This window comes from Ochotona curzoniae, unplaced genomic scaffold (assembly GCF_017591425.1).
Source record: "Ochotona curzoniae isolate NIBS_2020 unplaced genomic scaffold, NIBS_Ocur_1.0 scaffold_4701, whole genome shotgun sequence".
Lineage (NCBI taxonomy): Eukaryota > Metazoa > Chordata > Mammalia > Lagomorpha > Ochotonidae > Ochotona > Ochotona curzoniae.
This window is the reverse complement of record NW_024467122.1, coordinates 29,573,743-29,598,981: the sequence shown is the minus strand read 5'-3', so window position 1 is coordinate 29,598,981 and position 25,239 is coordinate 29,573,743. Positions and strand designations below refer to the sequence as shown.

The window sequence follows — 25,239 nt, the reverse complement described above, 5'->3', positions numbered from 1 at the left end:
CTTTTCCATTTGAAAAGATAACTTTGAAAATATTCCTCAACAATAAAGTACAATCAGGGAGACTGGCAGCACTGGGGGTCTTTCACACGTGTTCTGTGTGTTCTATGTAACCACAGTCTCAAGCACATTTCAATTCCTTTTTAAAAGTTTCCCTTTTCGGCAATGGAGGAAGCAGCAAATTCTGCACGACAACTTAGCATATGCTGCTAATTTTTTTTTTTTTTGCACTTACGTAATCAGACTGCTAAACAGAACAGAGCTCAAACAAACGATGGGAGGATAGGACAGATCCCAGAATTAAAAGTATCAAATAAAATTCCTTGCACTCACCTTTTGCTGATGATTTAAGCCTAAGAAGCCCTGACAGAGAAAAGTCATGAATTTTCATCCATTTCACACATGTCATACATTGAAAAACATTTTTGATTTGCCCTGGGACCCCTACATGTTGGAAGCAGAGTAACAATGACATCATGTTTTGTGGGCACAAACTCTGCGTGCTCCCAGAGTTCCAGAAGATATATTGCTAATGTAAACAGGCCCTTAAGTGAGAGAGAGAGAGGAAAAAAAGTGTTAAATAACAGGAAGCTTCTGGAAAAAACGCAGAATTTAAAACCAGGAGGCTATTATTCAAAGCAGCACATTTCTATAAAGTTAAGAGCCACAATTTTATCCACACACTTGTTTTCTGAGAACATGCAATTATTTCACCTGAGACCTAGAATTTTCTTCAGAAAAATGCACAATCTAAAATTAGAGTGAAATAATTCAGTTAGCTTGGAAGACCTTGAAGGTGATTTAAAAGTCCTCTGTTTTGTTCATGGGGGGGAAAAAAAAAAAGAAAACATGATTCCGATTAACAGAAATTCTGCTGTTTCAAAATGGCTACCAAACTCTTACTCCGGCCCAGAAGGAATCTAAGACCGCAAGGACCCCTCAAAAAGTTACAGGCAAACGACATCAGAAGGTATTTGGGAGAAGAAAAGCTTTTCAAAATCTTTGCATGGTATTTTCACTGTATTCATGTCCATGAACTTTTTGAAAACTATTTGATGCACAGATTTCAAAACTATTTGCATGGATAAAAATTTCTTTTCATTCCATTTCTCATGAAATTTTTGAAATACTCCCAGAATAATCATAATAAAATAAAAAGAATATGTTATTTTTCCCAAAATATAATATTTGGGGATTATTTTCCAAATAGTCCTCTCCCTCTGGAAAAAAAATTATTTCAAAGGATTAAGAAATAAACATTGGGAGAGATAAAATGTTAATAAAGTTGCACTTACAGAATGATATAAAGTGGCATTACAAGTCATTTACACAGAGCTCTCATTTTAGAGCCAAGGACCTAAGGACCAAAGAGATAAAGCGACTTTCCCAAGATCTTACAGAGGCTACGCTATGAAGCTGAGTAAACTAGAGGCGCGTCTCTTGACTTGGGGTAGCACTCCGTCTACAACACTGTCAGCCCAGAGGCAGAAATATCCACGCAAGAGGATGTCAGTTAAACCACTTAGGGAATACAATGTACGTATATAAAAGGGGTGCAGGTCCCACCAAATTAATCAGTGTTACACAGTGTGGAGTTATTTTCTGGGGAGGGGCAGGGAAAGACACTTCTTTGGAAAATGCCTTTAAGCCTTCATTCTGCCCAGGTCTTGAGGACAGCCGTATAGGTACTTCAGGAGGTTCTCTTAGTATACTACAAAGCGCATGTGGGGAAACACAATCCCCATGGAGTCGCATGGAAGCCTCTTCGCTCCCACTTCTAGTCCTTTCTCCAGTCTGTTGACAGGATGGTCTTTCTTTCTGATATTCCCTTCCCACCCTCACCACCATCATATCTGTACCACCCTTCAGTGTTCACAGGTAGTACTCTGCTTACACTTGATGCTCTGCAGAGCCAACTGGAGACACCTTCCGGAGCATGACTTGCTTCCCTCTGGTTCTTTGACCATGCTGTCTCCTCCACCTGGAATGCTTGACCAGACCCTGCTCCCCCCCTCAAACGAGGACTCACGTCACCTTTCCTCCTCCTGTCATATACAGACACATCTTCTCTTGGGATCCCTCGGCATCCATTACATTGCACTACAAGGATCACTCTGCATTCAGCCGTGGAGCTGTAATTGTCTATGTGTGTGCTTATCTTCCCACACGCATTGTCTTCGAGGTCAGAGACACAGACTGCTCTCCATGTCTAGACTTTGCCTAGGTAAGCACCCAGCAAACATTTACTGAGTGAATAAATGAAACACTAAATAGAACACTGTTATTTTTTTTTCTTATCATAGAATCTCTGAGTCTTGGGGTTGATATCCCTAGCTATTGTATACAAAGCCTAAACTGGATGCATATTAACAATAGACCAGCTGCTGTTTTTGGTTTCTATTGACCATTTTCTCTTAGCAAAATGTTTAAGTCATTTTCTCACTGTAGCGCATTGACGGAGGTACCAGGCTAATGATAAAGTACCAAGCCCTATTTTCATGTGAATGGTTATGAGATTTCTTGGGGATAAGAGTGGACTGCCATTCTTCCAGACATGAGGAAGAAGGCTTGCCTCTTAATGTATCCATTTCCTACTGGGAACAGTAAGTTCCTACCTGCAACTCACTAAGCCTTTCATATGAATAGGTGGCACACTATCTTTAAGTCAAAGGAGTGCTTTAAAAGAAAATTTTTTACTTTCAAACAAATGGAATTTAATCTAAGACTTAGCTTATTTGGAGTTCTACTTCTCTGTTTCTACTCCCAGTCTCCTCTTTCTTACCCAGCAAACAAATGTCTCAGGGCAAGCCAGGGATGCCCTTGGTTTATAAGCACAATTTTTCTGTTTGAAGTAACACCTTTCTATCCACTGAGTAAAGGATTTACATGAGCACACATACACACACTCAAATGCAGGAGTGCAAAGACATTCCTAGAACCCAGCATGATAGCCTAGTGGCTAAATCCTCACCTTGCATGTACCAGGATCCCATATGGCACCAGTTTGTATCCTGGATGCTCCACTTCCCTTCTAGCTCTCTGCCTGTGGCCTGGGAAAGCAGTCAAGGATGGCCCAAAGCCTTGGGACCATGTACCCACATGGGAAACCCAGAAGCTTCTGGCTCCTGGCTTTGGATCAGCTTGGCTCCAAATATTGCAGCCACTTAGGGAGTGAACCAGCAGACAGAAGATCTTTTTCTCTGTTTCTCTGCCTTTCCCATAAAAATAAATAAATCTTTTTTTTAAAAGACATTTCTAGTTCATTCTTCCTCTAATATGTAAATAACTTTGAGCCAGTCCCCAAAACCATGATAAGATGCTCGAATGGCTATTCCAGTTAACATAGGACACCTGGCATTCCAACCCCAGAGACATTACCAATCCTATGATTCTCCCATCACCCTACTTGGCTCCCCTGGGTCCCATGATATAGTCCCTTCTCAGAGGGGAAGAGTGTTGTGAATGGATGGGAGTTGGGAGCCCAGGGATAGTGGGCATTGTTCCTGGGCCACGAACTCCTCGTGGCCCCTTCACAGTCACTCCACCGCCTTCCACAGAGCAGCCACATGTGGTATTCTCACTCAGAGTCAAGGCTCACTTCACAGTTCTTTCTGGTGCACACATGGTTTCCACGTCTGTATCCTAAAGGATGACAGGATTTCAACTTGACAATCGTCTCTTCCCCTCAGTCAATAGCCACCTTTCGGATACTAATGGTCTTGATTAGTGGAGGTGCTACAGAAAGCTTTGGCTCTGAGAATTCATTCCATGTTGCATTTGGGGTTTTGTCTGAAACATTGTAGCATTGCCTGCTTAGCTCATTTTAATAGAAAAGGATAGGTAAGCTAATCCTCTCTTACTAACTAGCAAAGAATGTGACATTTCTCTGCCATGTTGAACCAAACTTCTGTGGAATGTTAGCAACTTTTTTTTTTTTGTCTTACAGAAAAAAAAAACAAGAGTTAACAATGTTCCCTTATCCTTACATTTTAGTATACCAAGAAGGATAGCAACACGGGAAATCATGCAAGTGTTACACAATGCATTCATTCAGAAAATGTTTATTCAGCCAACGTTGCATGCCCGGTGCTATGCATCCAGGGAGCCAATGACCTGCAGATGTACAGACAGTGTGGTGGAGGGAGAGATGATGAGTGTGACTAAGCTTACAGCTCTAAGTTTCAGAATATGAAAAGCGAACACCTTTCAAGTCGCACAAATTAGGCCTCCCATCCACCTCCTCTCTGTTCTCTTGAAAGAAAATCTTAACTGGCAGGAAAAGTCAGCTAAGATGAAAAATGTTCATCAGTGTGAATTTCAGTGGTATCATTTAATCATCAAGAAAAGATATACCTATGTCCCCAATGTAGGCGGAGCATCTGAAGAATCCATATTGAATGACAAAAAGGACATGGACTTTGGTGTTCTGAAGAATGAGAAATGGATCCATTACATTGAAATGACTTGTAGCAAGAACAAGTCATGATTTGCATTAGAAGCTAATAAAATGAGGAGACGGGTTAGGCATATTTGACAATAAAGTTTTTAATTCACTTTTCTAGACAATCTCATTCTTACTTAAATGAACTTGGAACATGTTCACCATTCAGTATTGTTTACATTATAAGGCACAAAACTGTCTTCTGATTTTTCAAATACTTTTTCCTTTTGGTAATGAATAATGTCCATATTTATTATTTAAGAGTACAATAAGGCGATAGTATAATTTTGCAGAAAAAAATTATTTTGTAATATTTCACATCTTGAGACTTCTTGGAATATTAGAAAATATTCTTCTATAAACAAATTTTACTAGCCTTCCTGAACATTATAAATTTTCTGTTCAAAAGATGCCACGAGGCCTCTCACACAGGCAGATCTCCTAGCGAAGACTTGATGCATGAAAATCTGGCTGTTTTTCATATTATTTTCTGGCAAAAGTTCTTGCTTGCCCTCAGTAATGATAGTTCTTTTTAGAACTCAAACCACTTCCGGCATCAGGGTATGGGGTGAGTCCTATATCCCCAACAATTCAAATCTGGGATCTGCTATTTCACCTTCGTTCATGTTATACCTCTAGATTTTTTTCATCCTCAAGAACAGAAAGCTTTAAAAAAAAATCATTTGAGAAGTATTTTTGTTTTGACAATGCCCCGGTGTGCCAAATATCTTCTTGTTTCAATTTGAGGTGGAAAAAACTACTTTTATACAATTTCAGTTTCACATTTGTCTGATACTTGAGTGCCAAAATTGTACCAATTGAGCAATAAGTTCTCCATTAAATGAAATGTTAAAAGCTGGATGGAAGTTGACTGAGTAGCTGTGAAACTCCTCCAAATCACACTGAAAGGTCTACACTGGCCCCCATTCTTTCTCTGACTTTTCTTTGCCCTGTTAGGATGGAAGACCTTCATTCTTCCGGTGGTAATTTTCAAAATGGAGATTGTCAAGCTAGGCACTCACAACTTCCTTTTCAAGGAAAACTGCCTGAGAACACCTCTCCCTAAGTCACCCCCTTCCTTCTCATTCCCACCACCCCACCTTCCCCCTTCCAGGAAGTGAATTTCCTCAGTGACCCATCCCGTATACAGTACAAGATGAAGGATTCAGAGGGAGCTTGCTTGGTGGCCCTGGCTGCTGCTACTAAAGTTTTTCTGATGCTTTCTAGATGCTACTGCAGCAATACCCGAGTGATTCACTCCTCTCCCTGTCTCCTGGCAGCTAAATGGGAATATTGGAGAGCTGCCAGAAGGGTAGGTAGCCAACCTGCTTGCCCTTGATTGTGCCTGCCAGCTTTTTAATAACAGAAGTAGGGTCAAGTAAGTGAAATCATGAACCGAGAGAATATTCTGAGAATGCAAAGGCAGTTAATGTCCTTCCAAGCCTCAGATGGCTGGCAACCCTTGGCAGGGTAATCTATGATTTGTGGCACCTGACCCTTCCGCTGCAACTGTTATCTGTGTATTCACTAGAAACATATTTACAGAATCTCTCCATTAGCAAAGAAGCCTTGTGTGTGATTACCCAATTGTCATGGTCACACCAGGATTTTGATACAGTTCCTATTCACAAATGAAAGCCTGCACTAAGGCACACAGAATGGGCTGTAAGCAGGGATCTTGCAACAGTAGATCAAGATTTCTCCTGGTAGATCTCAGGACCCTCACCACCCTCCGTACCCTCTGGACCCCCAAGGAGCATTCACCCCCTCCCCTAGTCCAAGTTCAGGCCGCTGAGTCCCTGCAGTCGTTAAAAATTCACAATCAAGAGTGGCCAGCTATAGGAATTATGCAAAGAGGTGGCTTATTTTAAAGACACTCAGCCTCAGTCAACACCGGCAGAGAGCACTCCTTGCTCAGCCAGGAGTACTGGTGTACGTGGCTGTCAACTCAGTCATCCACAAAGTTCTTTCTCCTTCACCCAAAATGTTTTCGTTGCTGAGGCAGACAGAGCTGGAGTATACGCGGCTGGCTTTCCTCTTCATCTTGAGGAGCTCAATTTGGAGACCAGGTTCTCCCCGATGGAAGCGGCCCTGAGAACACCTGCTGTCCAAAAGTTTGTTGAGATTGGGGGAAAAAAAATTGTCCCTCTCTCCTTTCTCCTTGAATCTTGCCCCCTCAAAAATACCCCAGAGCAGCGACATTCCTCGCGGATACACCTGATGTTGGCCTACTCATCAGCAGTCACTGCAGAAGGATGAAGCAAGAATGGAAGGAACCCCAAGCAAAGGTCACAAATCAGAGTGGGAGAAATCATAATCCAAGGTCGTTTTCCTGGCTCCTAAAGCGAAAAAGTCGCACCAGTGTGGGGGGTCGGGGGGCCGAGGGTTGGGAGGAAGGGCGGCAATAAACTCGCAACAGATGAAAAAAAAAAAAAAAGCCACGAAGGAAGCCTGACTTGACTGTAAGTGCTGGTGACCCTTGGCGACACGTTGGAGCTAGGGGAACAACTCCCTTCCCCTCGGGGAGACCGACTCGGGGAGCTTCCCGGGTCCCTGCCGAGGCGGGACACGCGCAAAGAAAGGCCTGGCCGAGGGTACCCTAAGTGTCCGTTCAACTCCGCAAGCAGAGCGCGAAGCCGGCACAGCCCAGGCAGCCGTGGATCCCGGAGGATGGTCAGCTCCAAGCGGCTGCCGTAGCCTCCCTGGACCCACGGCCAGAGCAGACTGACCCTGCCGCTTGCCGCTGTCGCCGGGCCGCGCTGGCTGGCGCCGGGGGGCCTCCGGGAAGCGCGCGCTCCACCGTAGGCACACAGGCGAGCGCTGCCCGCCCGCCGGCCCGAGCCCACGCAGGGACCAGGCCGTGGGCGCTGGACGCCGGGCAATGCTCAACCCGGAGCCCCATCCTGGGCGCCCCGCGTGGGGACCCGGCGGGGGAGGGGCGCGCGAGGTGTGGACGCCCGTCGTAGCTGGTGGAGGTTTCTTCCAGTCGACCCGAATTCAACCCCTCCGAGGGCGCTCTTGGACTAGAGCGAACCAACGGGGAAGAAAGAGTCGTTGAAGTGGGGGTGTGATGGAGGGGTGCGTGGGCTCTAAGGAGGACATTACAGAGAAAATCAGAACTTCCCCGTCACTACCCCAAACCGTTTCTAGTAAGTCCTGAAGGTTTTTCTGCCTGGAGATTCCGCTTTAAAATTTGAAGGGAGGGGGAGAAAATGATGCCACTGCTTTTAATTGAAGTAAACAAAATGCAACGAATGTTAACTCAAATATGATTGCGGTGAGATTAGGGTCTAATTGCTTAGGGTTCAGGTGGAATCTGCGGGCTAAATCCTACAGGGCCAATCTGAATTTCACAACCACTCTGTCAAAAGGAGAACGACGAGAGCCCACACGCTTCCTAACAAGTCATTTTTAACAGTTACAAGCTCCGCACAAAGACCACACAGGGCGTCTAAGAGATGCAAATCTAATCCCTGGTCATTCCGCGGGACTTCAACAAAGATGGACTAAACCCTAATAGAAAAGAAAATCAGTTCTCTGTCACCGGCCCCTGGTAAAATCTATTAGAGAATGCACAGAGCCGCATCTACAGCAGTTGCTGCAAAGGTTAAGGACAAGTACAAATAAGAGGGACCCAGTTTTGTTTTCCGTGTGAAATATCGGGAGACGCTAACCCCAAACGTGGAACGAGGTTCGATGCATGGCTTCGCATTCATTTAAATGCTAGCAAAAAAGGAACACGCGCAGAAGACTTTGCAAGACTCCGTTGTGGGTTTTTGTTTTTGTTTTTGTTTTGAGTTTAAGGAGAGATGAAAACAATTCGGCCCCAGAGATGGAAATCTTTTGCCTCCGAAATTATGACAGAAAATGATGAATGCGGGGAGGGGAGGCAGGGCGTGAGGGAGGGCGCGCGGGTGGGCGCACAGGTGGCAGTGGAGGGACGCTGGCGCGGCTTCTGCTCTTGCGGGGCCGGATCCGGGCGGCGGGAACGGGCCTCTGAGCTGATAGCTCAGACCAGCGGTGTCTTCTTTTTCGCGGGGTTGGCGGGGGAAGGTAGGAGGAAACCCCGACGGTGCCGGGCGACGGGGACGCTGAGTGTCGCGGCCTCTGGCCGCAAGCACGGAGCGGCGGGTGCCAAGCGTGGGCGGTCGCGCTCCCACGCGGGACAGCCGCCAGCTCTGGGTGGCGATCCCCCTCGGTGACCTCAGCAGGCGCGCGCGCGCGCACACACACACACACACACACACGCACGCACACACTCTGCACCCCGAGCCAGGGCTGAGGGAGAGTCATTCGTCACCCGCAGGGAGCATCTGCAAGACTGAAGAAGCAGTGTCCTGCTAAAAAAAAGCCTTGTGGTTGTAACCATAGCGGCACCACAGTATATGGCCCTTAAAAAAAATAAAAAGCAAGAAACCTGGGGGCTTCGTACCCCTCCCAATAGCACCCAAATTGATGGAGGTGGGGTGGGGAGGGGCCGGAGTAGGGGCTGCCTTCTCCTGGCAGGGCCAAGTCCCCTGCGATCGGGGCCCGTGGAGGGGGCGCCAGAACACCCAGCCCGGCTGGGTGGAGGTGAAGGGATCGCCCTTTCGGGACCGGCTTCCCATCCGAGGAGGCCCTCAGACCCCGCAGGTGATCACGCTCCGGGCCGGAGAAGGGGCCCAGGGAGCTGGAGCGCGCTTGGCTTGCCAGCCGGTTCCTCCCAGGCCGCACTCGCAGGAACTAAAGGGGGCGCTGTCTAAACTCAGGGCCGGGGAAACCCGGAGGCTCTGGCGAGGCGGCGCACGCGTGCCAACTGCAAGTTTTAATTCCACGAATCACTATTTTCCTCTACCGATGCCTGCGCCCTGCACTTGCTCCTTCCCATGAGTGTTGGAGCCGGGCACCGTCCAGACCCGGGAGCCTGGCAAGAAGGGGTAGCAGAGGGGGGGTTAGATTTACTCCCCCAGCTCAGAAACTGACGCTCGTGCGCGCCTCTGCTTCTTGACTCATCCGCTCCCCTGCCCGTGCGAGCTTGCACCTTTGAGATCCCGCCTGGACGCCTTCCGCCCCGCCCGACGTTAATTGTTTCCAGGATGCGGCTTCTTTTTTGCGTCCATCCGTTTGCTCATTAGCGCTCTGGTAGACTGACCTTGGCCGTTCTCTGATCTGCCTGCTCCCTTGACTGGTCTCCTCTATGGACCATACTGTTTTTCATTCTTGGCCTCTTCAACCCATCCACTTGATATGCCTTTCCTTTTTATTACTGATAGGAAAATGAATGAATTTGCCTATGACGTTGACTGCACCTGTAAGAGTGGAAATGTACAAGGCAGCAAGTAAAAATGGGTGTAGAAACGAAGACATGGAAAGTGGCGATGGGATGGGGAGACGCAAGAAAAGCAGCCGCTAGTAAGGCCAGCATCCAGCCATAAACAAGCCTGAGGCTCCCGCCTGTGGTCTTGGGGTCTAGCAGGTCTGCACTGGGGCTTGGGGGAGAGAGCTCCTGGCAGGCTCTTCTCCCTAGCTAGGACTAGGCTGGCTGTACCTAGAGACCAGAGCCAACAAGCTTGGACCGGGAGGGCGCAGAGCAAGCTACACAAATCAACCACTTCTAGAAACAGTCATGTGGCCACTTTCTCCCCCCGGGGAGCTGTCAGGTGACTGCCCTGGAAGCAGCCTGCTGTGGTCGTCAGCCTTGTTCAAACGTGCCACCCTCTGTCCCCCGCAGCCGGTCCTAGTCTAGGGCTTTGTCCTCAAGCACCGGAGGGCCCTTCCTTTTGCCCCAGCAGATGGAGACCCTCTGCTCCCAGCCCCACACCTTCCTTCGCCTCTCCTGTCACTTCCTGCAGCAGCTCTAGTTCTGGCCTCCTTTCCGCGGTGCGGGGGGCGGAGGGTGCGGTTCGATGTGGATGAATTCGTATCTATGCGGCCACCCTCATTTATTCAAAGATGGTTTGGTTCAAAACAGGGGAAGGGTCCAGAGGAAGGAAGGCTGTCTGGAACCTACCCTCTGGCCCCTGTTAAGCAGAACTCAGAGTTTGGGGATATTTTTGCAGAAAGCTGCGCATGCTGGGGGTCTGGAGCTGCACAGCACCCCTCCCGGCGTCCCTCCATCTGTTGGTTCTGAGGTCTTCCAGGGGCATAAGTGGTTTCGCAAAGTCTTCTCAATACCCAGCGTCTGCCTACGAGGCACTGACTGGAGGAGGTTCATAAATTAGTCCCATTTGAAACAAAATGGAATCAGCGTTAAGACTATATATTATTATTAGATGGAATTTGGGATCACTAGAAAGCCTCCCTAGAGGCTGACATCTGGGAGGAGACGGGATCTTTTTTTTTCCTTAAGAGAACTCCTCGGGGAAACAACAGTTGGCAGCCTTTGTTTGCTTTTATTTGTTTCAAGGGGGAAAAAAAATGTGTTTTGCGATCCGTCTGTTAAGTTTCTTGCATTACCGTTGCCACCTCGTAAAGTAGCACCTGCCTTTCTATTCTGAGGGCAAAAATCGAAGGAAACTTCTCTTCGCACAGCCGACCGGATTGCGCGGTCTCCGGGAGGGATGGGGGGCCCCCAGGAGGCGGGCAGCGCTCACCGAGGTGGCGGCTCCTAGCGCGGGAACCGGCTGAGAGACGGCGGCTGGGGCGGGGCGCGGGGCTGAGCGAGGCTGCGGGCTGGCGGTTGGGGGAGGCTGTGGGTGGGCGGGGTGAGGCCTTGGGCAGGGAGTTGGAGCCAAGGAAGAGGGGGAGTGGAAGGGGGCGTCGAAGCCAAGCTGCGGGCAAGAAGCGGGTGGGGGGAAAGCCGTGGACAGATACTTCTCCTGGTCCTGGTCCGGGATATCTAAGTTTGTATGAGCAGTAAAATAGCCGGAGAGTTCAAGTGCACACATTTCGAACACCCCTGACAAACAATTTGGGCCTCGAGGGTCCCAGGGCCTGGCGGTGCAGCAAAAAGGCCACGAAGTCGTGGGCTGTACTTGGCATGCAGGCTATGCACACCCCAACACCGCGCGGCCTCCCCGCTGCTCCCTGCAGCTGTGCATCAAGTCTATGAAGCTCCGGGCCCAGGGCAGAGCTGGGCAGGGGAGGAGATTAGCAACACCGTCTGGAGGCCGTTCCTTTAACCCCAAATACGAATTTCTCATCTAATGTTTGAACCAGAGTATTCTCCATTAAATAAATGGCTGTTAACCAAGACGGAAGAAAACACAGCACCGAGTCTCTTGTCACCTTACAAGCAGGTTTTTTTCCCCGGAGCCCAAGGAGTCTCTATTTCCTAAGCAATTAAGTGATACACTGAGCAGGAAAATTCCATCTAAAGTATACACCAGGAGTGAAGCCTAGTGCTCTGGGTCTGAGGCTGGGAGGCAAATATTTAGTGCGCGCTCCGCTTCTGTCACCCATCATCTGCTCGGAATGCGCTCCGTATCTTTCAGCGTGTCCGGCTCTTATGATTGCAAATGGCCCTGTTTTCAAATGGAAATAAGACTTGCAAACTGATTATGTGTATTGAATCAGAATCACTCGCTAGATCCTCTTGTTTAAAATGTATTGAAAAAAGGATGATGGCTGCAGACCTCTGCAAACAGCTCCCTCGCTTCTCCCCCGGGGTCGATCTATTTTGCAACTTTTTGCCATGTGAGCATGTTTCAGCCAGATAATTACAGGCCATTGTGTGGTGACTGGCCTAGAGCTCAGACGCTGTACACACATGGCCTCACCGCCATCTCCCAGGCCCTCTCAGCCAGCGGCTGGCCCTGCACAGCACCCTACCCCAGTGCACTGACCCCCCACCGTAACCCACAGCTCTCAGGTGCCTTAACCACTAGCAGAACTCCACAACTTCCACCAGGCTGGACTCCTTCTCCCAGTCCTTGCTCTCATCTTCCCCACGAACAAAACCACAAATGCCCAATCTCCAGTTTCCACAGCAGACAGAATCCTAGCTACTTAGCCACATGGAGAATGTTCAGCAACTACTTTTGCATCATGGTTGTAAGGAAAGAATTCATATACGAAGGTTATCCTCAAGGTGCTTGTGTGCTAACATCTCCATGACTTTCATCTTAACCCCCACCCAATGGCCTGTTTTCAGTTAAATGCTTCCAATAGGTTCTCTCATTTGGTTTCAGTAAGGAGCCCACGTAGGGCACTTGTGTAAGACATTTGATCTTTACCTGTTGTGCAAGTTAATACAATGCAACACGTGCAAGATTTCCTGCACCCAAGCCTCAGCCTCAGCAGTCCTACCAGGAAGTGGGAATGATCATTCGGTTGATGCTGCAAGTTGGTGGGCAAGAATTTCTTTAAGAAGTGGCAAGAGCTTTTGTCTGCTGGGTGTGTTCTGTGCTCACCTGTGGGGCAAAGATTGCAAGTCTTTCTCCGGGAGAGTCAGAGGAGGAGACAGAAGGAGCCCAAGTTCGCTACCCGGCCCCCTCCCCTACAAATCCTTTTAGCTCCCACCAAGCCTTGTAGACCTCCAGGCACCTTGAAGTGGCCTCACTGGGACAGAGGTTTAATCCTCTGCAGCTTCTTTGGAAAAAGCCTTTGGCTGCAAGTCTGCTTAGAGACCTGCTGTTCCAGGAGACCTTTTGCAGGGACCTTAACTGTGAGGGGTTTGCTCTACACTCAGAAACAGCCAATTCCTCAATCAGTGGCCAAATATTCTGGGTTAGGGCAAGGGGAGCAGCCTGTTCAAAGGAAGCAACTCGGTCCTCTTCAAGTCATTACGGTAATTCCCAGGTTCACGTCTGCGCGCACGCGCGCACTCGGTGGCGTGCGTACCGCAGAGCACAGGTAAATCAGCGCGCCAGTGAAAGCAGCTCTTGTTTTCCTAGAGCTTTGGACACCTTCGAGGAGCAGCCACATTGGGACGGAGCAGGAGAGCAAAGGTGGAAGCCTTCTGCTTTCCGGTGACTTTCTACAAACAGCTTTAGAGCAGGAGGGCGAGGAAGGGTACTCGGAGACCCTTTCCACAGCCTGAATCTCTGCTTTTGTAGACATGAAATTATCAACAGGCGCCAAAACTCAAGGAATGCAGTGTCAGACATTCTGCCAACAACACGGACCTAGCAATCAAAGATGGGATTCTCCCAGTGTGTATGTGGGAAGGGAGAGAGCACAAGTTTCTCTCTCTCTCTCTCTCTCTCTCTCTCTCTCTCTTTTTCTGGTTAGACAGCAGCTCAAACTCATCTTCTCACTTAGACTAGTGAGTGAAGGCTGAGCTAGGGTCTTGCTACACTGGAGGAGTGAGAACATTTGCAGATGCTTTTCTGAGATCTGGTAGACGCCTACTGACCACATCCACTACCAAAGAGTGTGAATTTGGCAAGGGACAATCATTTTTTGCTACAGATTGCCAGGAAAGTCTCATCCATGGTTCAGTTTCTTCAAGAATGAATTTTAATATTCCCCCCAAGCATAACCAGTACCGTAGAATTTCATGAGACCCGATACAACCCAATTCAGAGCTGGGAAAGCTAAAGAGAGTTTCTGTTGATTTGTTTTTTTAAGGGGAAACTCGGTCTCATGTGACATGTTAACTCCAATAATGAAAATATTCTGCATCAAGCAGTTTTCATAAAATCCCTTACTAAGAGCATTCAGTGTTAGAATGTTCCTTTTAAAATGTATTATCAGATCAGTAAGATAGATATATGGATTTACAAGCTGGGTACACATGTGTCTATCCTTCTATACATAAATGCAAATGTTGACAGACACTTAGCTAAAAGAATTAAAAACAACATGCAAAGTGGGCAGAATTAGATGTGAAATTTAATGAAGAATTCTCTAACTGCATCTATGGCATGCAACACAGCTGTTTCATTTTATATTGCAGGCAAAGCATTAAGGGTGATCAATTTATGGTACACTATCCTGCAAAGCAAAAGAAACAGGACAACGGCTTCCAAAGCTTAGCTACAACTCATAAAAACAAAAGTAATACACTCCTAGGGAGCAAGGATCAAATGAGAAATCTGCTTATGCGAGAGGGACGAGAGGGACGAGAGAGACGGAAGCCCAGGTGGATGCTGAACTGCCCTGGAAGTTGAGCATTAGGTCACTATCAGTTCTGGTTTCAGATGCTGCAGACGGCTCTCTCCCTGTTCCTGTGAGACTCACCAGAGAAAGTTCAGGATCTGAGGGTGCAGGCAAACCCTGCCCCCTTCCATAAAAAGCACATTTTACCGCCTAACCCTGGAGTGGACAAATTTGCTAGGCAGGGTGACTCAAGACAGGCTACTCCTTCCAGAAGTCCAGGGAACCAGCAGAAAACTTTCTGTACTCCAACTTGAGGCAAGATTTCAAACTGAACCCTCTGCTCCAGGGACACAACTGCAGGGGCAGCAGCAGGGGCACGGCCGGCAGGAAGGCTGGCAGAACCTCGGAGGAAGGCGGTGTCCACCCTGTCCTGCTAGGGAGCAAGACAGAGCAGGACCACATTCAGTGCAGGCCTCCCCAAAGGCTTTCACTTTCTGTCCCTCCGAAGGCAACCCAGTGCTGGAAAACAAACAAGCCAGCAAATCATGCCCAAGAATCCTGTCTTTTCAGATCCATATTTCCCATCCGTTTCCTAGCTCTGTGCAAATAAAATCGCCAGCTCCGTTTGCTTCTTCTAGTAATTGGGGGTGGGGGGTGGGGGTTGGGGGTGATGGAAACAGGGAGGGGGAGTGCGCCTCTAGCTTGGAGACTTGCGATCAGAATTCTAGGCAGCTTCTTACAACTCTCTTGTTTATAGAAAATGAATGTCTGCCCGGCTGGCTTTTAGTTCAGGAAAGGGGTCAGTCTTTATCAGCACGGTTCACACAGATCCTAGATTTTTTTTTCCCTTATCTTAAATTGACCCGCTTTTAAGATAAAGACATAATAGAGACAGCATTGACCTTACCTGGTCCCTAATGAGTTGGAAGTCAGAAAACCCCCGCTCTCATTTCCTCTTATCTCCGATAGCCTGGGAAGAGATTCGCGCTACCTTTTGTGCATCCGCGTGCCTCGAGGCAGCCCCTCGCCGGCGCCCAGAGGCGCCCGAGCGCGCTACAAGCCTCAGAATTCTTCCCGGGGGTCTCCAAATCAAAGACGCTTAAGCCCAGCCCAGGCAATGTCCCTGGAGCCCGCCGCCCCCCCTCCCCAGCCCTATCCCAGGAAGATTTAAGATCCCTTGTAGGTTTCCGAGCAAGTCTGTTTCTAGGAAAGGTGAAAGCCTTCGGCAGTGGGAGGGAGGGTCGATTCCTGCCAGACTCGGGGACAGGAGCTCCGGGCTGCCCTCCTTTCCCCGCCTCCAGGAGCTGAGCTCCCAGCGCTTCTCGCACAGGAGGTGGCCGCGACCTGATTCGGATTTCACAGCCCAAAGCTGCTACTCACCCGACCAGCCCCAATCCCGAGTTGCAGCCCCGGCCGCCGAAGTCCTTTCTACCCCCACCAGCCTCCGGGCTGGAGGACGCCCGGCTTGCCTGCGTCCGGGCCCGCAGCTCCAGCTCCCCGGGCTGGGGCGGGGGTGGGCAGCCGCTTTGGGATGCTAAACATCAAACAAGCCCAGCCTTGGGTTTCAGGCCCCGAAGCCACTAGAGCGGCTCTCCAAAGCTCTCGAGAAAGTCCTCGTGTTTACGTGGCGGGGTGGGGGTGGGGGAGAGGAGCCAGGGCGGGTGGGGGGAGATGCTGCCGACAAAATCTCCCCCACTTCCCGCAGCTGTCTGGGCGTGGGGATGGCTACTCCGGATCCTGCGGTCGGGACAAGGTTGTGCACGCCGGGAAAAGCTGCCGCTCCTGCACACCTCAGCGCCCGCAGCTGCAGCTCTAGAACAGCTATTTCCACACCACCTCGAGAGAGCCCCCAAACCCACCTGGGCCCCCCAGAACTTGGAGAGCGCGGGGCGGGGAGTCTGGGTGAGGAAGGCGACCTTAGGTGAGCGAGAGGCTTTCCCTCTGCTGCAGAACGCTGCAGCTCAGGGGCAGGACGCGCACCTTGCTAACTCGACAGGACGTCTCAGGGGGCCATTGGGGGCTGCTCCCGGCAGGGCCAGGCCAGGAAAGGCAGCCTGGGTACCCTGTTTAATTGCCTGCGGGAAGCCCCTAGAGGCCCGTAGGTCTTCTTCCCTAGTCACAGACCAAGCCGAAGTCATCTTTCCCAAAGACAAGTAAACAGACTTCAAACTAACTGTCCGGGAAAGGGAACCCCATAAGAATAAAGGTGATAAGGCCCAGGTACGCAGGCGGGGTTGGGGGGTGGCGGCTGCTGAGGCCTCCACTGCCCTCCTTGCTCCCCCACATCCTGAAGTGTGCTGGGCAGGCGGTGGGCTGTTTGAACCAAGCATCCTTCCCCCAGTCTCCAATCCTCAGAGCCAAGCAGCAACTGCAGTAAAGCCACTCCTCCACCACCACCACATCCTGGACTAGGCACTTTGGCCACCCAAGCCAAGTGGCAAGTGTTTAAACTTTCCAGTCTCTTGTTTTTCCAAAATTTGAGGCCTGGTGGGGGTGATTGGAGGGTATTCACACCTAGCACCCTCACCAGCCTCAACCCACCAGGCCTTCTGGTACCTGCATCCCTTAAACACCTTAAAAATCTTGTCTGCCCAAGGCAGTACCCATCCACCCACCCTGGCCAGCAACCCTTAGACACCTGGAAGTCAGCAGGGAGAGCGTTAGGGGGCAATCCAAGAATTCTGGCCATCTACTTTCCCTACAAAGTCCAAAGGTCAGGAAAGAGAAGGGTAGAGACTGGACGGATTAAAAAGCAGCAGAAGGAAAGGGGACATGGAAAGAGAAACAAGAAAGGGAAAAGTTGTAAATCTAGACATGAAGTGAATGCATACCCAGCGGGGACCAATCCCCCACCTTCAAACACTTACGAAGCCTGGAGGGGGTGTTTGCAGTGGCACTTGCCACTGCCCTTCCCTAGTGGGTCTATCAGGGGGTGGCTGCTGCCTGTCCAGAAACCAACCTCCCTTTTGTTCCCTCAGGCCACAATCACTTCTGCCACCCACACCTCCATCACAACCACAGTAGTCCGCCAGATCGTGAAGAGACAAGGAAACTAGATTCCAAGAAGGGAATGTAGTTCTGGACCACGAGTTGGGGAAGCTGGAAGGTGAGATTTGGGAAGAGAGGAGCTTCATTACCACAAAGCCCAGGGAAGGAAACCCAGCGGACGGAGTGGAACCTGAGTTAGCAATGCCCCCCCCCCCAAGTCACCCACTTCAGTTCCACCCTGGAGGGAAGGGGTGAGGAGGGCAGAGCAGCAGCTGGAAGCCAGGCTAGGGGTGAGGGAGGCGATGGTGGTTGCCTGAGCCGGGATCCCAGCAGCCTCACTCTAAAGAAAGGTTTGATGTTGTTCCAATCTACAAGGGCAGTGGGTTCACTAAAGACAATGGCTTAGCCAGGGTTATTTAAAGTGCAGATCAGGGTCTCGGCTGCTTGGAAATCTGGTGGGTCTTGCCAGGTCAGACCAGGGTAGATAATTCTGAGTTACAAGAAAGTGGAAGCTTGGTTTTAAAAATGAGTCCTCAGGTCTCTTTCTTTTCTTTGCCCCATCTCCCTCCTGGTGGACGTATTGTGGGTCTTCTCTTTGCTGTTGTCAGGCCCAGGACTGGTTAGGGTGGGGTTGCATTCAGTTCAAGGATGAACAAAACCCCCTCTTCCAGGGTTGCGGGTGAAGACTCTGGGCCCAGCACTGGGAGCTGCTCAGAGTCTGTGAGCTCCAACCGCGCTGCCCACGGCTCCGCTCCCGTCAGAGGCCAAGGACGTGCCCTTCCAGCCCAATCAGCCAGTGAAGGCCAAATCAAAGGCAAACCAAAAGGAGGATTTTTAATCAGAAAAAGAATCTTTTTAATTTGTATAATTTATTAGAAGCTTCTTAGGAACTATATTTTAAGCCAAATATCTACATAAGTTACAACAGAAAAAAAAACTGACGCCGCAAATACCAAACTGCCAAATAATATACACAGATTTGTCAATGCCCATAAAAAATGTGAGGGGCTGGGTTCAAAGAGTAGGGTTTTTTTTTTTTTTACAACAAAATGTACAGATTACTAAAAACTAGGCATTTAGTCCAACTTTTGACAGCGTTTTACAGCTACAAGTTCACATCAGACATAAAACGATTTTCACAGAGGCCATCTTGGTTGAACCTAGACGGGCTGCGGGCCCCTGGGAAGGTGGCTTTTCCTTTGTGTCAGTGACAAGTGGCTAATGTGGAAGAGTCGTTTCTCTCCCCAGCTCCCATCTTCTCTTCTAAAAAAGAATCCTGGTATTTACAAGCGAGTCCACTTTGCTGGCACATTGTCCAGGGCCATGTCAGCACAGGGCCCTCTCCAATCGGTGTCCCATCCCAGAGTGGGAAACCCACTTGAAATCACCGTCAAGAATCCGCCAAAACTGTTTGTAGACTCCTTAAGGAATTGTATTTGCTTGATGATTTTTTAGTTTCTTTTTTTAAAAAAAATTAACAAATTTTAGAGGGGAAAAAAAAAAAGACAAGATGTCCAGCAGTTTGGCCTTTGTGGGTTTTTTCCCCCCCTCTTCTCCCCTTGGCCTAAACGGGGAGAGTTTCTTAAGAAAAGTCGAAGCGCGTGGAGCAGCGAGAGAATGGTGGTGGTTTGTGTGGCGAGCAGGGGAAGCGGTGAGGCCGCGCGCTCGGCTGGGGCCGTCCGGGCGTCCTTTCACCAGGTCCGACCGTATAGCAAAGTGGAGCAGGACATGGTGCTGTAGTCCGAGCCAGAAGAGTTCAGGTGGGACAGGCTGGAGACCTGGCCCTGCAGCGCCGCGGGACTGGCGGCGTGGTGCGCCAGGTCCGGAGACTGGCCGGCGCTGCCGGGCTGGTGGCCCGGGTGTGCGCCCAGGCCCGCGCCCCCGCTGCCCACGGAGATCGCCGCGGCAGCCGCCTGTGCCGCCTGCGCCTGCTGCTGCGCCTGCTGCTGTGCGTGGCCTTGGAGACTCGCGGTGCCCGGCGCCGGGGCACCGGCCTGACACGGTTTGCCGTCTTTCACCAGGACCGGCACGGCCACACGGCGCGGTGATTGTTGCTGGGCTTGTTGCTGCTGGGGACACGCGGCGCCCCCGCCTCCACCGCCGCCGCCGCCGCCGCTGTCCTGCTGTAGCTGCTGCTGTGCCGCCTTGTCTTTGGCCTGGCGCTTCATTTTGTAGCGGTGATTCTGGAACCAGATCTTGACCTGCGTAGGTGTCAGGTGGATCATGCTGGCCAGGTGCTCCCGCTCCGGCGCCGACAGGTACTTTTGTTGCTTGAAGCGTCGCTCCAGCTCGTACACCTGTGCCTGGGAGAAGAGCACCCTGCGCTTCCGGCGGGGCGCGCTTGGCAGCGGGGCCATGTTCTTGCTCACGTCCCCCAGCGAGCCCAGGCCGCCCATGCCGCTCATGTTCATGCCGCTCGCCGGGCCCATGAAGCGGGAGACTGCAAGCGACAAACGCACGTCGTCGGGCTGGGGCCGGGCAGGGCCGTCCCGGTCTTCCGGGGGGCGCTTGGCCCATGCAGCCCAGCCCGACCCCGACGGCTCCCTCTTCACCCAGGACACCCAGCGCTGGCCGGGGAGCGCATCCACGCCGAGGGGGACACGGAAGCCCAAGCGCCTGCCTCCCGCCAGCCGTGGTCCAGACGCACACTGGCCAGCTCCCAGCCTCAACACCCTGGCTGGCTGGCTGGCTACTCTCTCGGAGGCCCAGTGCTCTCTGTAGACCCCAAAAGGTTGGGGGAGAGGCCGCTTCTGCTTCTCAAGGCCAGTCCCTGGCAGGCACAGGACACGGGGAGCTGGCCGCAGGTGGGGACCTGAGCGCAGGCCAGGAGCTGGAGTCTGCTAGTATTCACTTCGGGAGAGCTTGAGCCCCTAGACACTATGCTTCTAGGTTTCTCTCTCTCCCTCTTTCTCTTTCTAGGCGGCTCCAAAACAGAGCACCTGCTTGGCCCATTTAGGGCCCCCTCTGGAGCCGCTCACCCTCCCACCTGCCCAGGCTCGGCTAGGGCAGGGCGTCCCGAGTGGGTCCCAGCTGGGCGGCTTTCCTCCTAGGAGCTTTGCTTGCTCCCTCTCCCGCTGCTAGGACAGAGCTCGCCCCGTCGGCTCTCTCAAGTGTTAAGCGAAGGGCAGAGCTATCGGTTGGACCAAGAATTGGAGATGCCGGCTTCCAGCACCTGTCCGCCAGAAACTCCAGAACCTGGCCAAGTGCCTCTTTCCGGACCCCAAGCCCACCCAGCGGTGGAGAGGAACACCCCCCTATACACACACACCCAACACACACACACACACACACACACACACACACACACACACACACACACACACACACACACACCGCCCAGCTCCTGCACCCAACTCCCCTGGCGCCGCTGCCCGGCCGCCCACCCACCCTGACGGCCCGGGCGCACAGCCGGCCGGGCGCAGCGCAGCGCCTCGTGCGCTCAGCCCCGCGGCCCCGCACCGGGGCGGCCTCACTTACTGGCGGGGAAGCGCGGGTCTGGGTTGGCGCCGTACCATCCGGGACCGGAGGTGCTGTTCCGCATGGTGTCCTGGTACGGCGGCAGCTCGCTCATGTTGCCCAGGTTGCCGTTGCAGTAGCCCCCCACGGCGGAGTGCGAGAGCTGGGGCACCCCTGCCGCCGTCATGTGGTAGGCGGCGGTGACAGCGCCGTGGTGCCCCACGGCGTGCTGCTGCATGGCCGCGGCCGGAGGCGCCGCCTGGCCCTGCCGGTACGCCGCCAGCGGAGCCCCGAGGCCGCCGCCCTCCATGCCCACTTTCTTGTAGCTTTCCTCCAGGGGACTCAAGATGTCAGACACTGAGAACGGAGTCGTGTGCTTTGGACTCATCGACATGATTCGGCGGCGGCTGGAGGAGGAAGGAAGAGGAGGAAAAAAAAAAAGGGAGAGGGGGAAGGCGAAGCCTCGCTACTTTTTTTTCCTCCCTTTGCCAAATATTCTGGTGTTACCTTAACGCCGATCTTGTTGGATGTACACGTAACGGAGTGGACCGAGTCCGCCTTAATTGGCTCGAGTGTAGGCTCGGGGGCTGCCTCGCGTTTGTTTTAGCCCGGCGCCAGGTTTTAGGCAGCCACCAGAGGCGGGGCATAAGCGCTAAAGCAACAAGACAATAGAAGCCTACATCTTGCCCGAGATAATTAGCTTACATGCTGATGACAAGGTAAACACCTTTAAGTTTCACTTGTCAGGATTTTTAGGTCTCAAAGAGGGAGAGAGAGACAGCGGAGAGAGACAGACACACAGAGAGAGGCAGAGGCGAGACCCAAAGCATTTCTCTCCCCCTCCCCTGGACACCCCCGCCCCCCATATTTTGTGGGGTGCTGGCGCCGCGCGGGGAAGGGGTGGGGGAGGGGAAGGAGGAGGGAGCCGAGAGCGGGGAGTGCAGGAAGGTGGGGTGGGGAGTAGTCGAGGAGGAGGAGGAGGAAGAGGAGGAGGGATGGTGGGGAGGAGGAAGGAAGGTGAATGCTGCTTTGCCACCAACTCGCGGAGTTACAAAGTGGAGCCACTTTGCCCGTTCGGTCGGGGTTCCCCGGGCGGAAACGGGTCTGTGGGAGGAGGAGGAGGGTACCGAGGGTGGGGTGGGGGGTTTCACCTGAGCCTGCCGGGGCTGCTCCTCCCTCCCGCCGCGGCCTCCCAGCCCCGCGCCTTCCCACTGCCTCCGGACCACATCGGGCTTCGCGGCGCCGAGCCCCCAGTCGCCACCGAATGAGCGAGCGAGTCTGGGGACGCACCCTGGGGCCGTACTGTCGGTCTACCGTGTCTGTCAGTCTGTCTGCCTCCTCAGCCGCCGCCGTCAGAGGGACACCTCTGCTCCCCGCCCCCTTCCCCCCCTACCCAGGAGAATCGCCGCGGGCGGAGGGGGCGCCGAGCGGGGGGGATCGACTGCCGCCCGGAGGCTGTCCCGAGCCCCGCGCCACCCCACCCCCAGCTCGGGGGGCTTCTCGGCGGGCCAGCCTCCCCCAACCCCATCCCGCCCCTTCCCCGCCCGACGACCCCCTCCCCACCCCCGCCTCGCAGCTCCCTCTCCCCACCCCCACCCCCCGCCAAGTAGGCGCGCTGCCGGCCCACCGGCGCGGGGCCCCAGGGGGGGGTCCCTCACCGAGGTCACCCCACCGCGAACAAACCTGGTATCCCTGACCCTTGCCCATCATAGCCCTGACACGCGGGGTCCTGGGACTGGAGCAGACTTGCCGAGGACATCGCAACCCCGACACCAGAGCCCACGTCCCGCGCTTCTTGTCTCTCCTCTGCTTCAGGGAGGCCACGGGTCGGGAATGGTGCGAGCCCTGCCCGCTCGTCTAAAGCCGGTGGAACTGAGCGCCTGCCCCACGGCGGGACCCACCCGCGGGGCCGGGAGGGAGCCGATACCCAAGGCGCGCGGGCAGCCGTGCAGGCTGGAGGCTGGGCTGAGGCTCGCCTCCTCCCGGAGCCCAGCCCATGCAAAAGTGCACTTGCTTCCCCGGGAATAACCAAATATCTTTGTTTAAAGTGGCGGCGTAAATAGCCAGTCGCTTTGTGACCGCGCTGGATATTAGTAGATGAGGATCATTCGGCTTCAATTGGGCGCCTCTCATCCAGCGAGCAAGAAACTGCTTAGGAGGAAGTGGGTTTCCTGTCTGCGCGTTCCCAGGCTTCAAGTGTGAGCCCCGCGCCTCGAGGGTCCTTGGGCGCCTGGCGAGGGGGAGCCGTGGGCTGCTGCGCTCCCCCGGTGGGCCCGGGGGGCGTCAGCTGAGGGACTCCGGGCGGGCCTGAGCCTGCGGCCGAGTGGACTACCCGGAGGAGCCCTGCGCGGCGCGGATTTTGAGAACCACGCGGACTCCCCCACCCCCACCTCGCATTTTTCAGCGTTTTTGTTGTTTGTTTTTGTTTGGCTTCCTCTGTCTGCGCCTCCTCTGAGCGCCAGGAACTAAGGGGCGGAGCGCTCCCGGGCCTTGCAGGTGCCTCCGCGACCGTTCGGCGGCTGGTCCAGGAGGCTTCTCGAATTTGGGTGGGTTTTTTGGTTTTGTTTTATTTTAGTTTGTTTTGTTTTCACGGGTTCCCCCACCCCACCCACCTCCCCTCCTTGTAGAGCGTAAGCTGCGGATGACGCTCCAGCAATTTGGGGCTATTGAATTCCGCGTGGGTAGGTAGGCTCCTGTTTCATAGTAATCGCAGGTAGGGAAAGTTTGCTTTTGGAGATTTCAATCCACGTAGTCATTGCAGACCGCTCCATTCTTCCTCGGTACCCACGCCGGCTTCTAAACTAGCATTCGCTTTGCTCACCTGCTAGTTCCCTTTGGAGGACACAAAAAGTTCAGGCAGTGACGGGGCGCCTGGGCCTGCGTTTCTTGGAGGCCGCCGCGGCGGAGGCCTCGGAGCAAACAAGCCTGTATTTTTGCTCGGGGGAACGCACTCGCTGTTTCTGCTGCGAACGGCAGGCGCGCCTGGTAGCCCCTTCTCTCGCGGGGGGGGGCTTCTATGGGGTGGGGTGCTCTCGGGGACTGACTCCGACCCAGTCCACTGCGCTTTGCATTAAGCCAGGAGGGGAGGGAGGAGACGCCAGGCTCCTGGAAAGCACAGAGAGCAGGCAACACTGAATTTCGATTCCCGGACGGGTCTGCCTCCCCCGCGTCGAAGGCAGAGCTTGGGTTTCCAAGTCAGTCTCTCTCCACTATTTCACTTGTTGGTAAGTCTCAGGCGAGAGTGGGACATTGTGCATGTCTTCCAGCCTGGAGGCTAATAGAAAATTCTCCGCAAGGTTTTTGTGGGACTCAAGTCAGATCAGGCACATCAAAGATTTGAAATCGTTGAGGCTTAATGCCAGCTCGCGAGATTTCCGTAGTTACTCGCAGGAGTATCGCCCCCACTCCACTTTACGCGTTCGGGTTGCAATAAGGGGAAGAGTTGGGCGAATCCTTGGCGGCCCCGGGGACCTTGCCACCTCGGGCATGGGTCCACCCCATCCCATCCCCAGTAAACTCCCAGCCCCGCAGCTGACCCCGGGCGCTCTTGGCTGGCAGCTCCTGAGCCGGGACTCGGAACCACTGCGTAGGCAGCTGTGTGGGGGCGCGAGCCGCAGCGTGAGCCCGACGCGGGAGAGGCCCGCTGCCGCCGCCTGGCCTCTCTTGGCTCAAGTGGTACTGTGCTGGGGTCCCCGCGGGGCGGCGCGCTTCTGTGGAGCGCCCCAGCACCGACCCCCGCGGGGCTTCGCAGCTCCCCAAGGCCCAGGCTCTTCCGCAGTGGGCTCCAGGCGGGCTGCCCAGCGGAGAAGCAGCTCAAGACCAAGGTGCCTGGGGGCAACCAGGCACCGGTGTGTGTCCGCGTGCGTGTCCCAGCCCAGGCCTCGGGAGTTCCACCCGTGGTCCCAACCCAGGGCAACAGTGCCTTCTGCCGCCTCTAGTCTCATCCTAAATAGGGCGAACGGAGTGAGCCAGTGCTTTTTCCCACGGCTGCAGGCCATACTCAGCCACCCTGAATCCATCTTCCGGGGGGCCACACGACCTCTGGACTGACAGGCCGGCTCTGGATTGACTGGCCGGCGGAGTGGAGAGAGGGTAGGCGGATCGCAGCGCTGGCCCCTGGTGCCACATTTCCTGGTGGGCTCGGCCCACACGCAATCCAGAGCCTCCGGGGCGCGGGGAGGGGTGGAGGGGAGCACTGGCCGCGCCATCAACCGGCGCTCACTCCCGTGTGGCCCGTGCAAGTGCTTTTCTCTCCCGCCAGCATCGGGAGGCCAGAACATTCACACAGGAACCTGACTGGGGGCCCTGGCACGTGGCCGTGCCGGACTGGGTGCGAACTCCTGGCTCGCAGTCCCTCCCTTCACCTCCCCCAACCCCGTTGGCCTGCTTTCCTCCCA

The 25,239-nt window shown here is 53.2% G+C and overlaps 1 protein-coding gene across 2 annotated transcripts; it reads right to left on the bottom strand.

Annotated features, from left to right (window-relative positions):
- Positions 1-18,236: 18,236 nt before the first annotated feature.
- On the bottom strand, positions 18,237-22,070 carry NKX2-1 (NK2 homeobox 1). 2 transcript variants are annotated; one of them, XM_040969292.1, is made up of 4 exons: positions 21,994-22,069; positions 21,350-21,494; positions 20,864-21,249; positions 18,237-19,826 (listed from the first exon to the last, which is right to left on the bottom strand). In XM_040969292.1, the coding sequence occupies exons 2-4, from the start codon at positions 21,487-21,489 to the stop codon at positions 19,078-19,080; spliced, it is 1,275 nt and encodes a 424-aa protein (XP_040825226.1). In that variant the 5' UTR covers positions 21,490-21,494; positions 21,994-22,069; the 3' UTR covers positions 18,237-19,077. The 2 variants fall into 2 exon arrangements, with proteins under 2 accessions (XP_040825226.1, XP_040825227.1); XM_040969293.1 differs by lacking the exon at positions 21,350-21,494 and having other exon boundaries at positions 21,994-22,070.
- Positions 22,071-25,239: the final 3,169 nt, after the last annotated feature.

Excerpts from the sequence above, each read along its gene's own strand:
- NKX2-1 (XM_040969292.1), bottom strand. The coding sequence starts at position 21,489 with ATGCCCCGCCTCTGGTGGCTGCCTAAAACCTGGCGCCGGGCTAAAACA. Across the intron at positions 21,250-21,349 it reads CCAACAAGATCGGCGTTAAG|CCGCCGCCGAATCATGTCGA; the intron begins GTAACACCAGAA and ends TTCCTCCTCCAG. Across the intron at positions 19,827-20,863 it reads AGACCCGCGCTTCCCCGCCA|TCTCCCGCTTCATGGGCCCG; the intron begins GTAAGTGAGGCC and ends TGTCGCTTGCAG.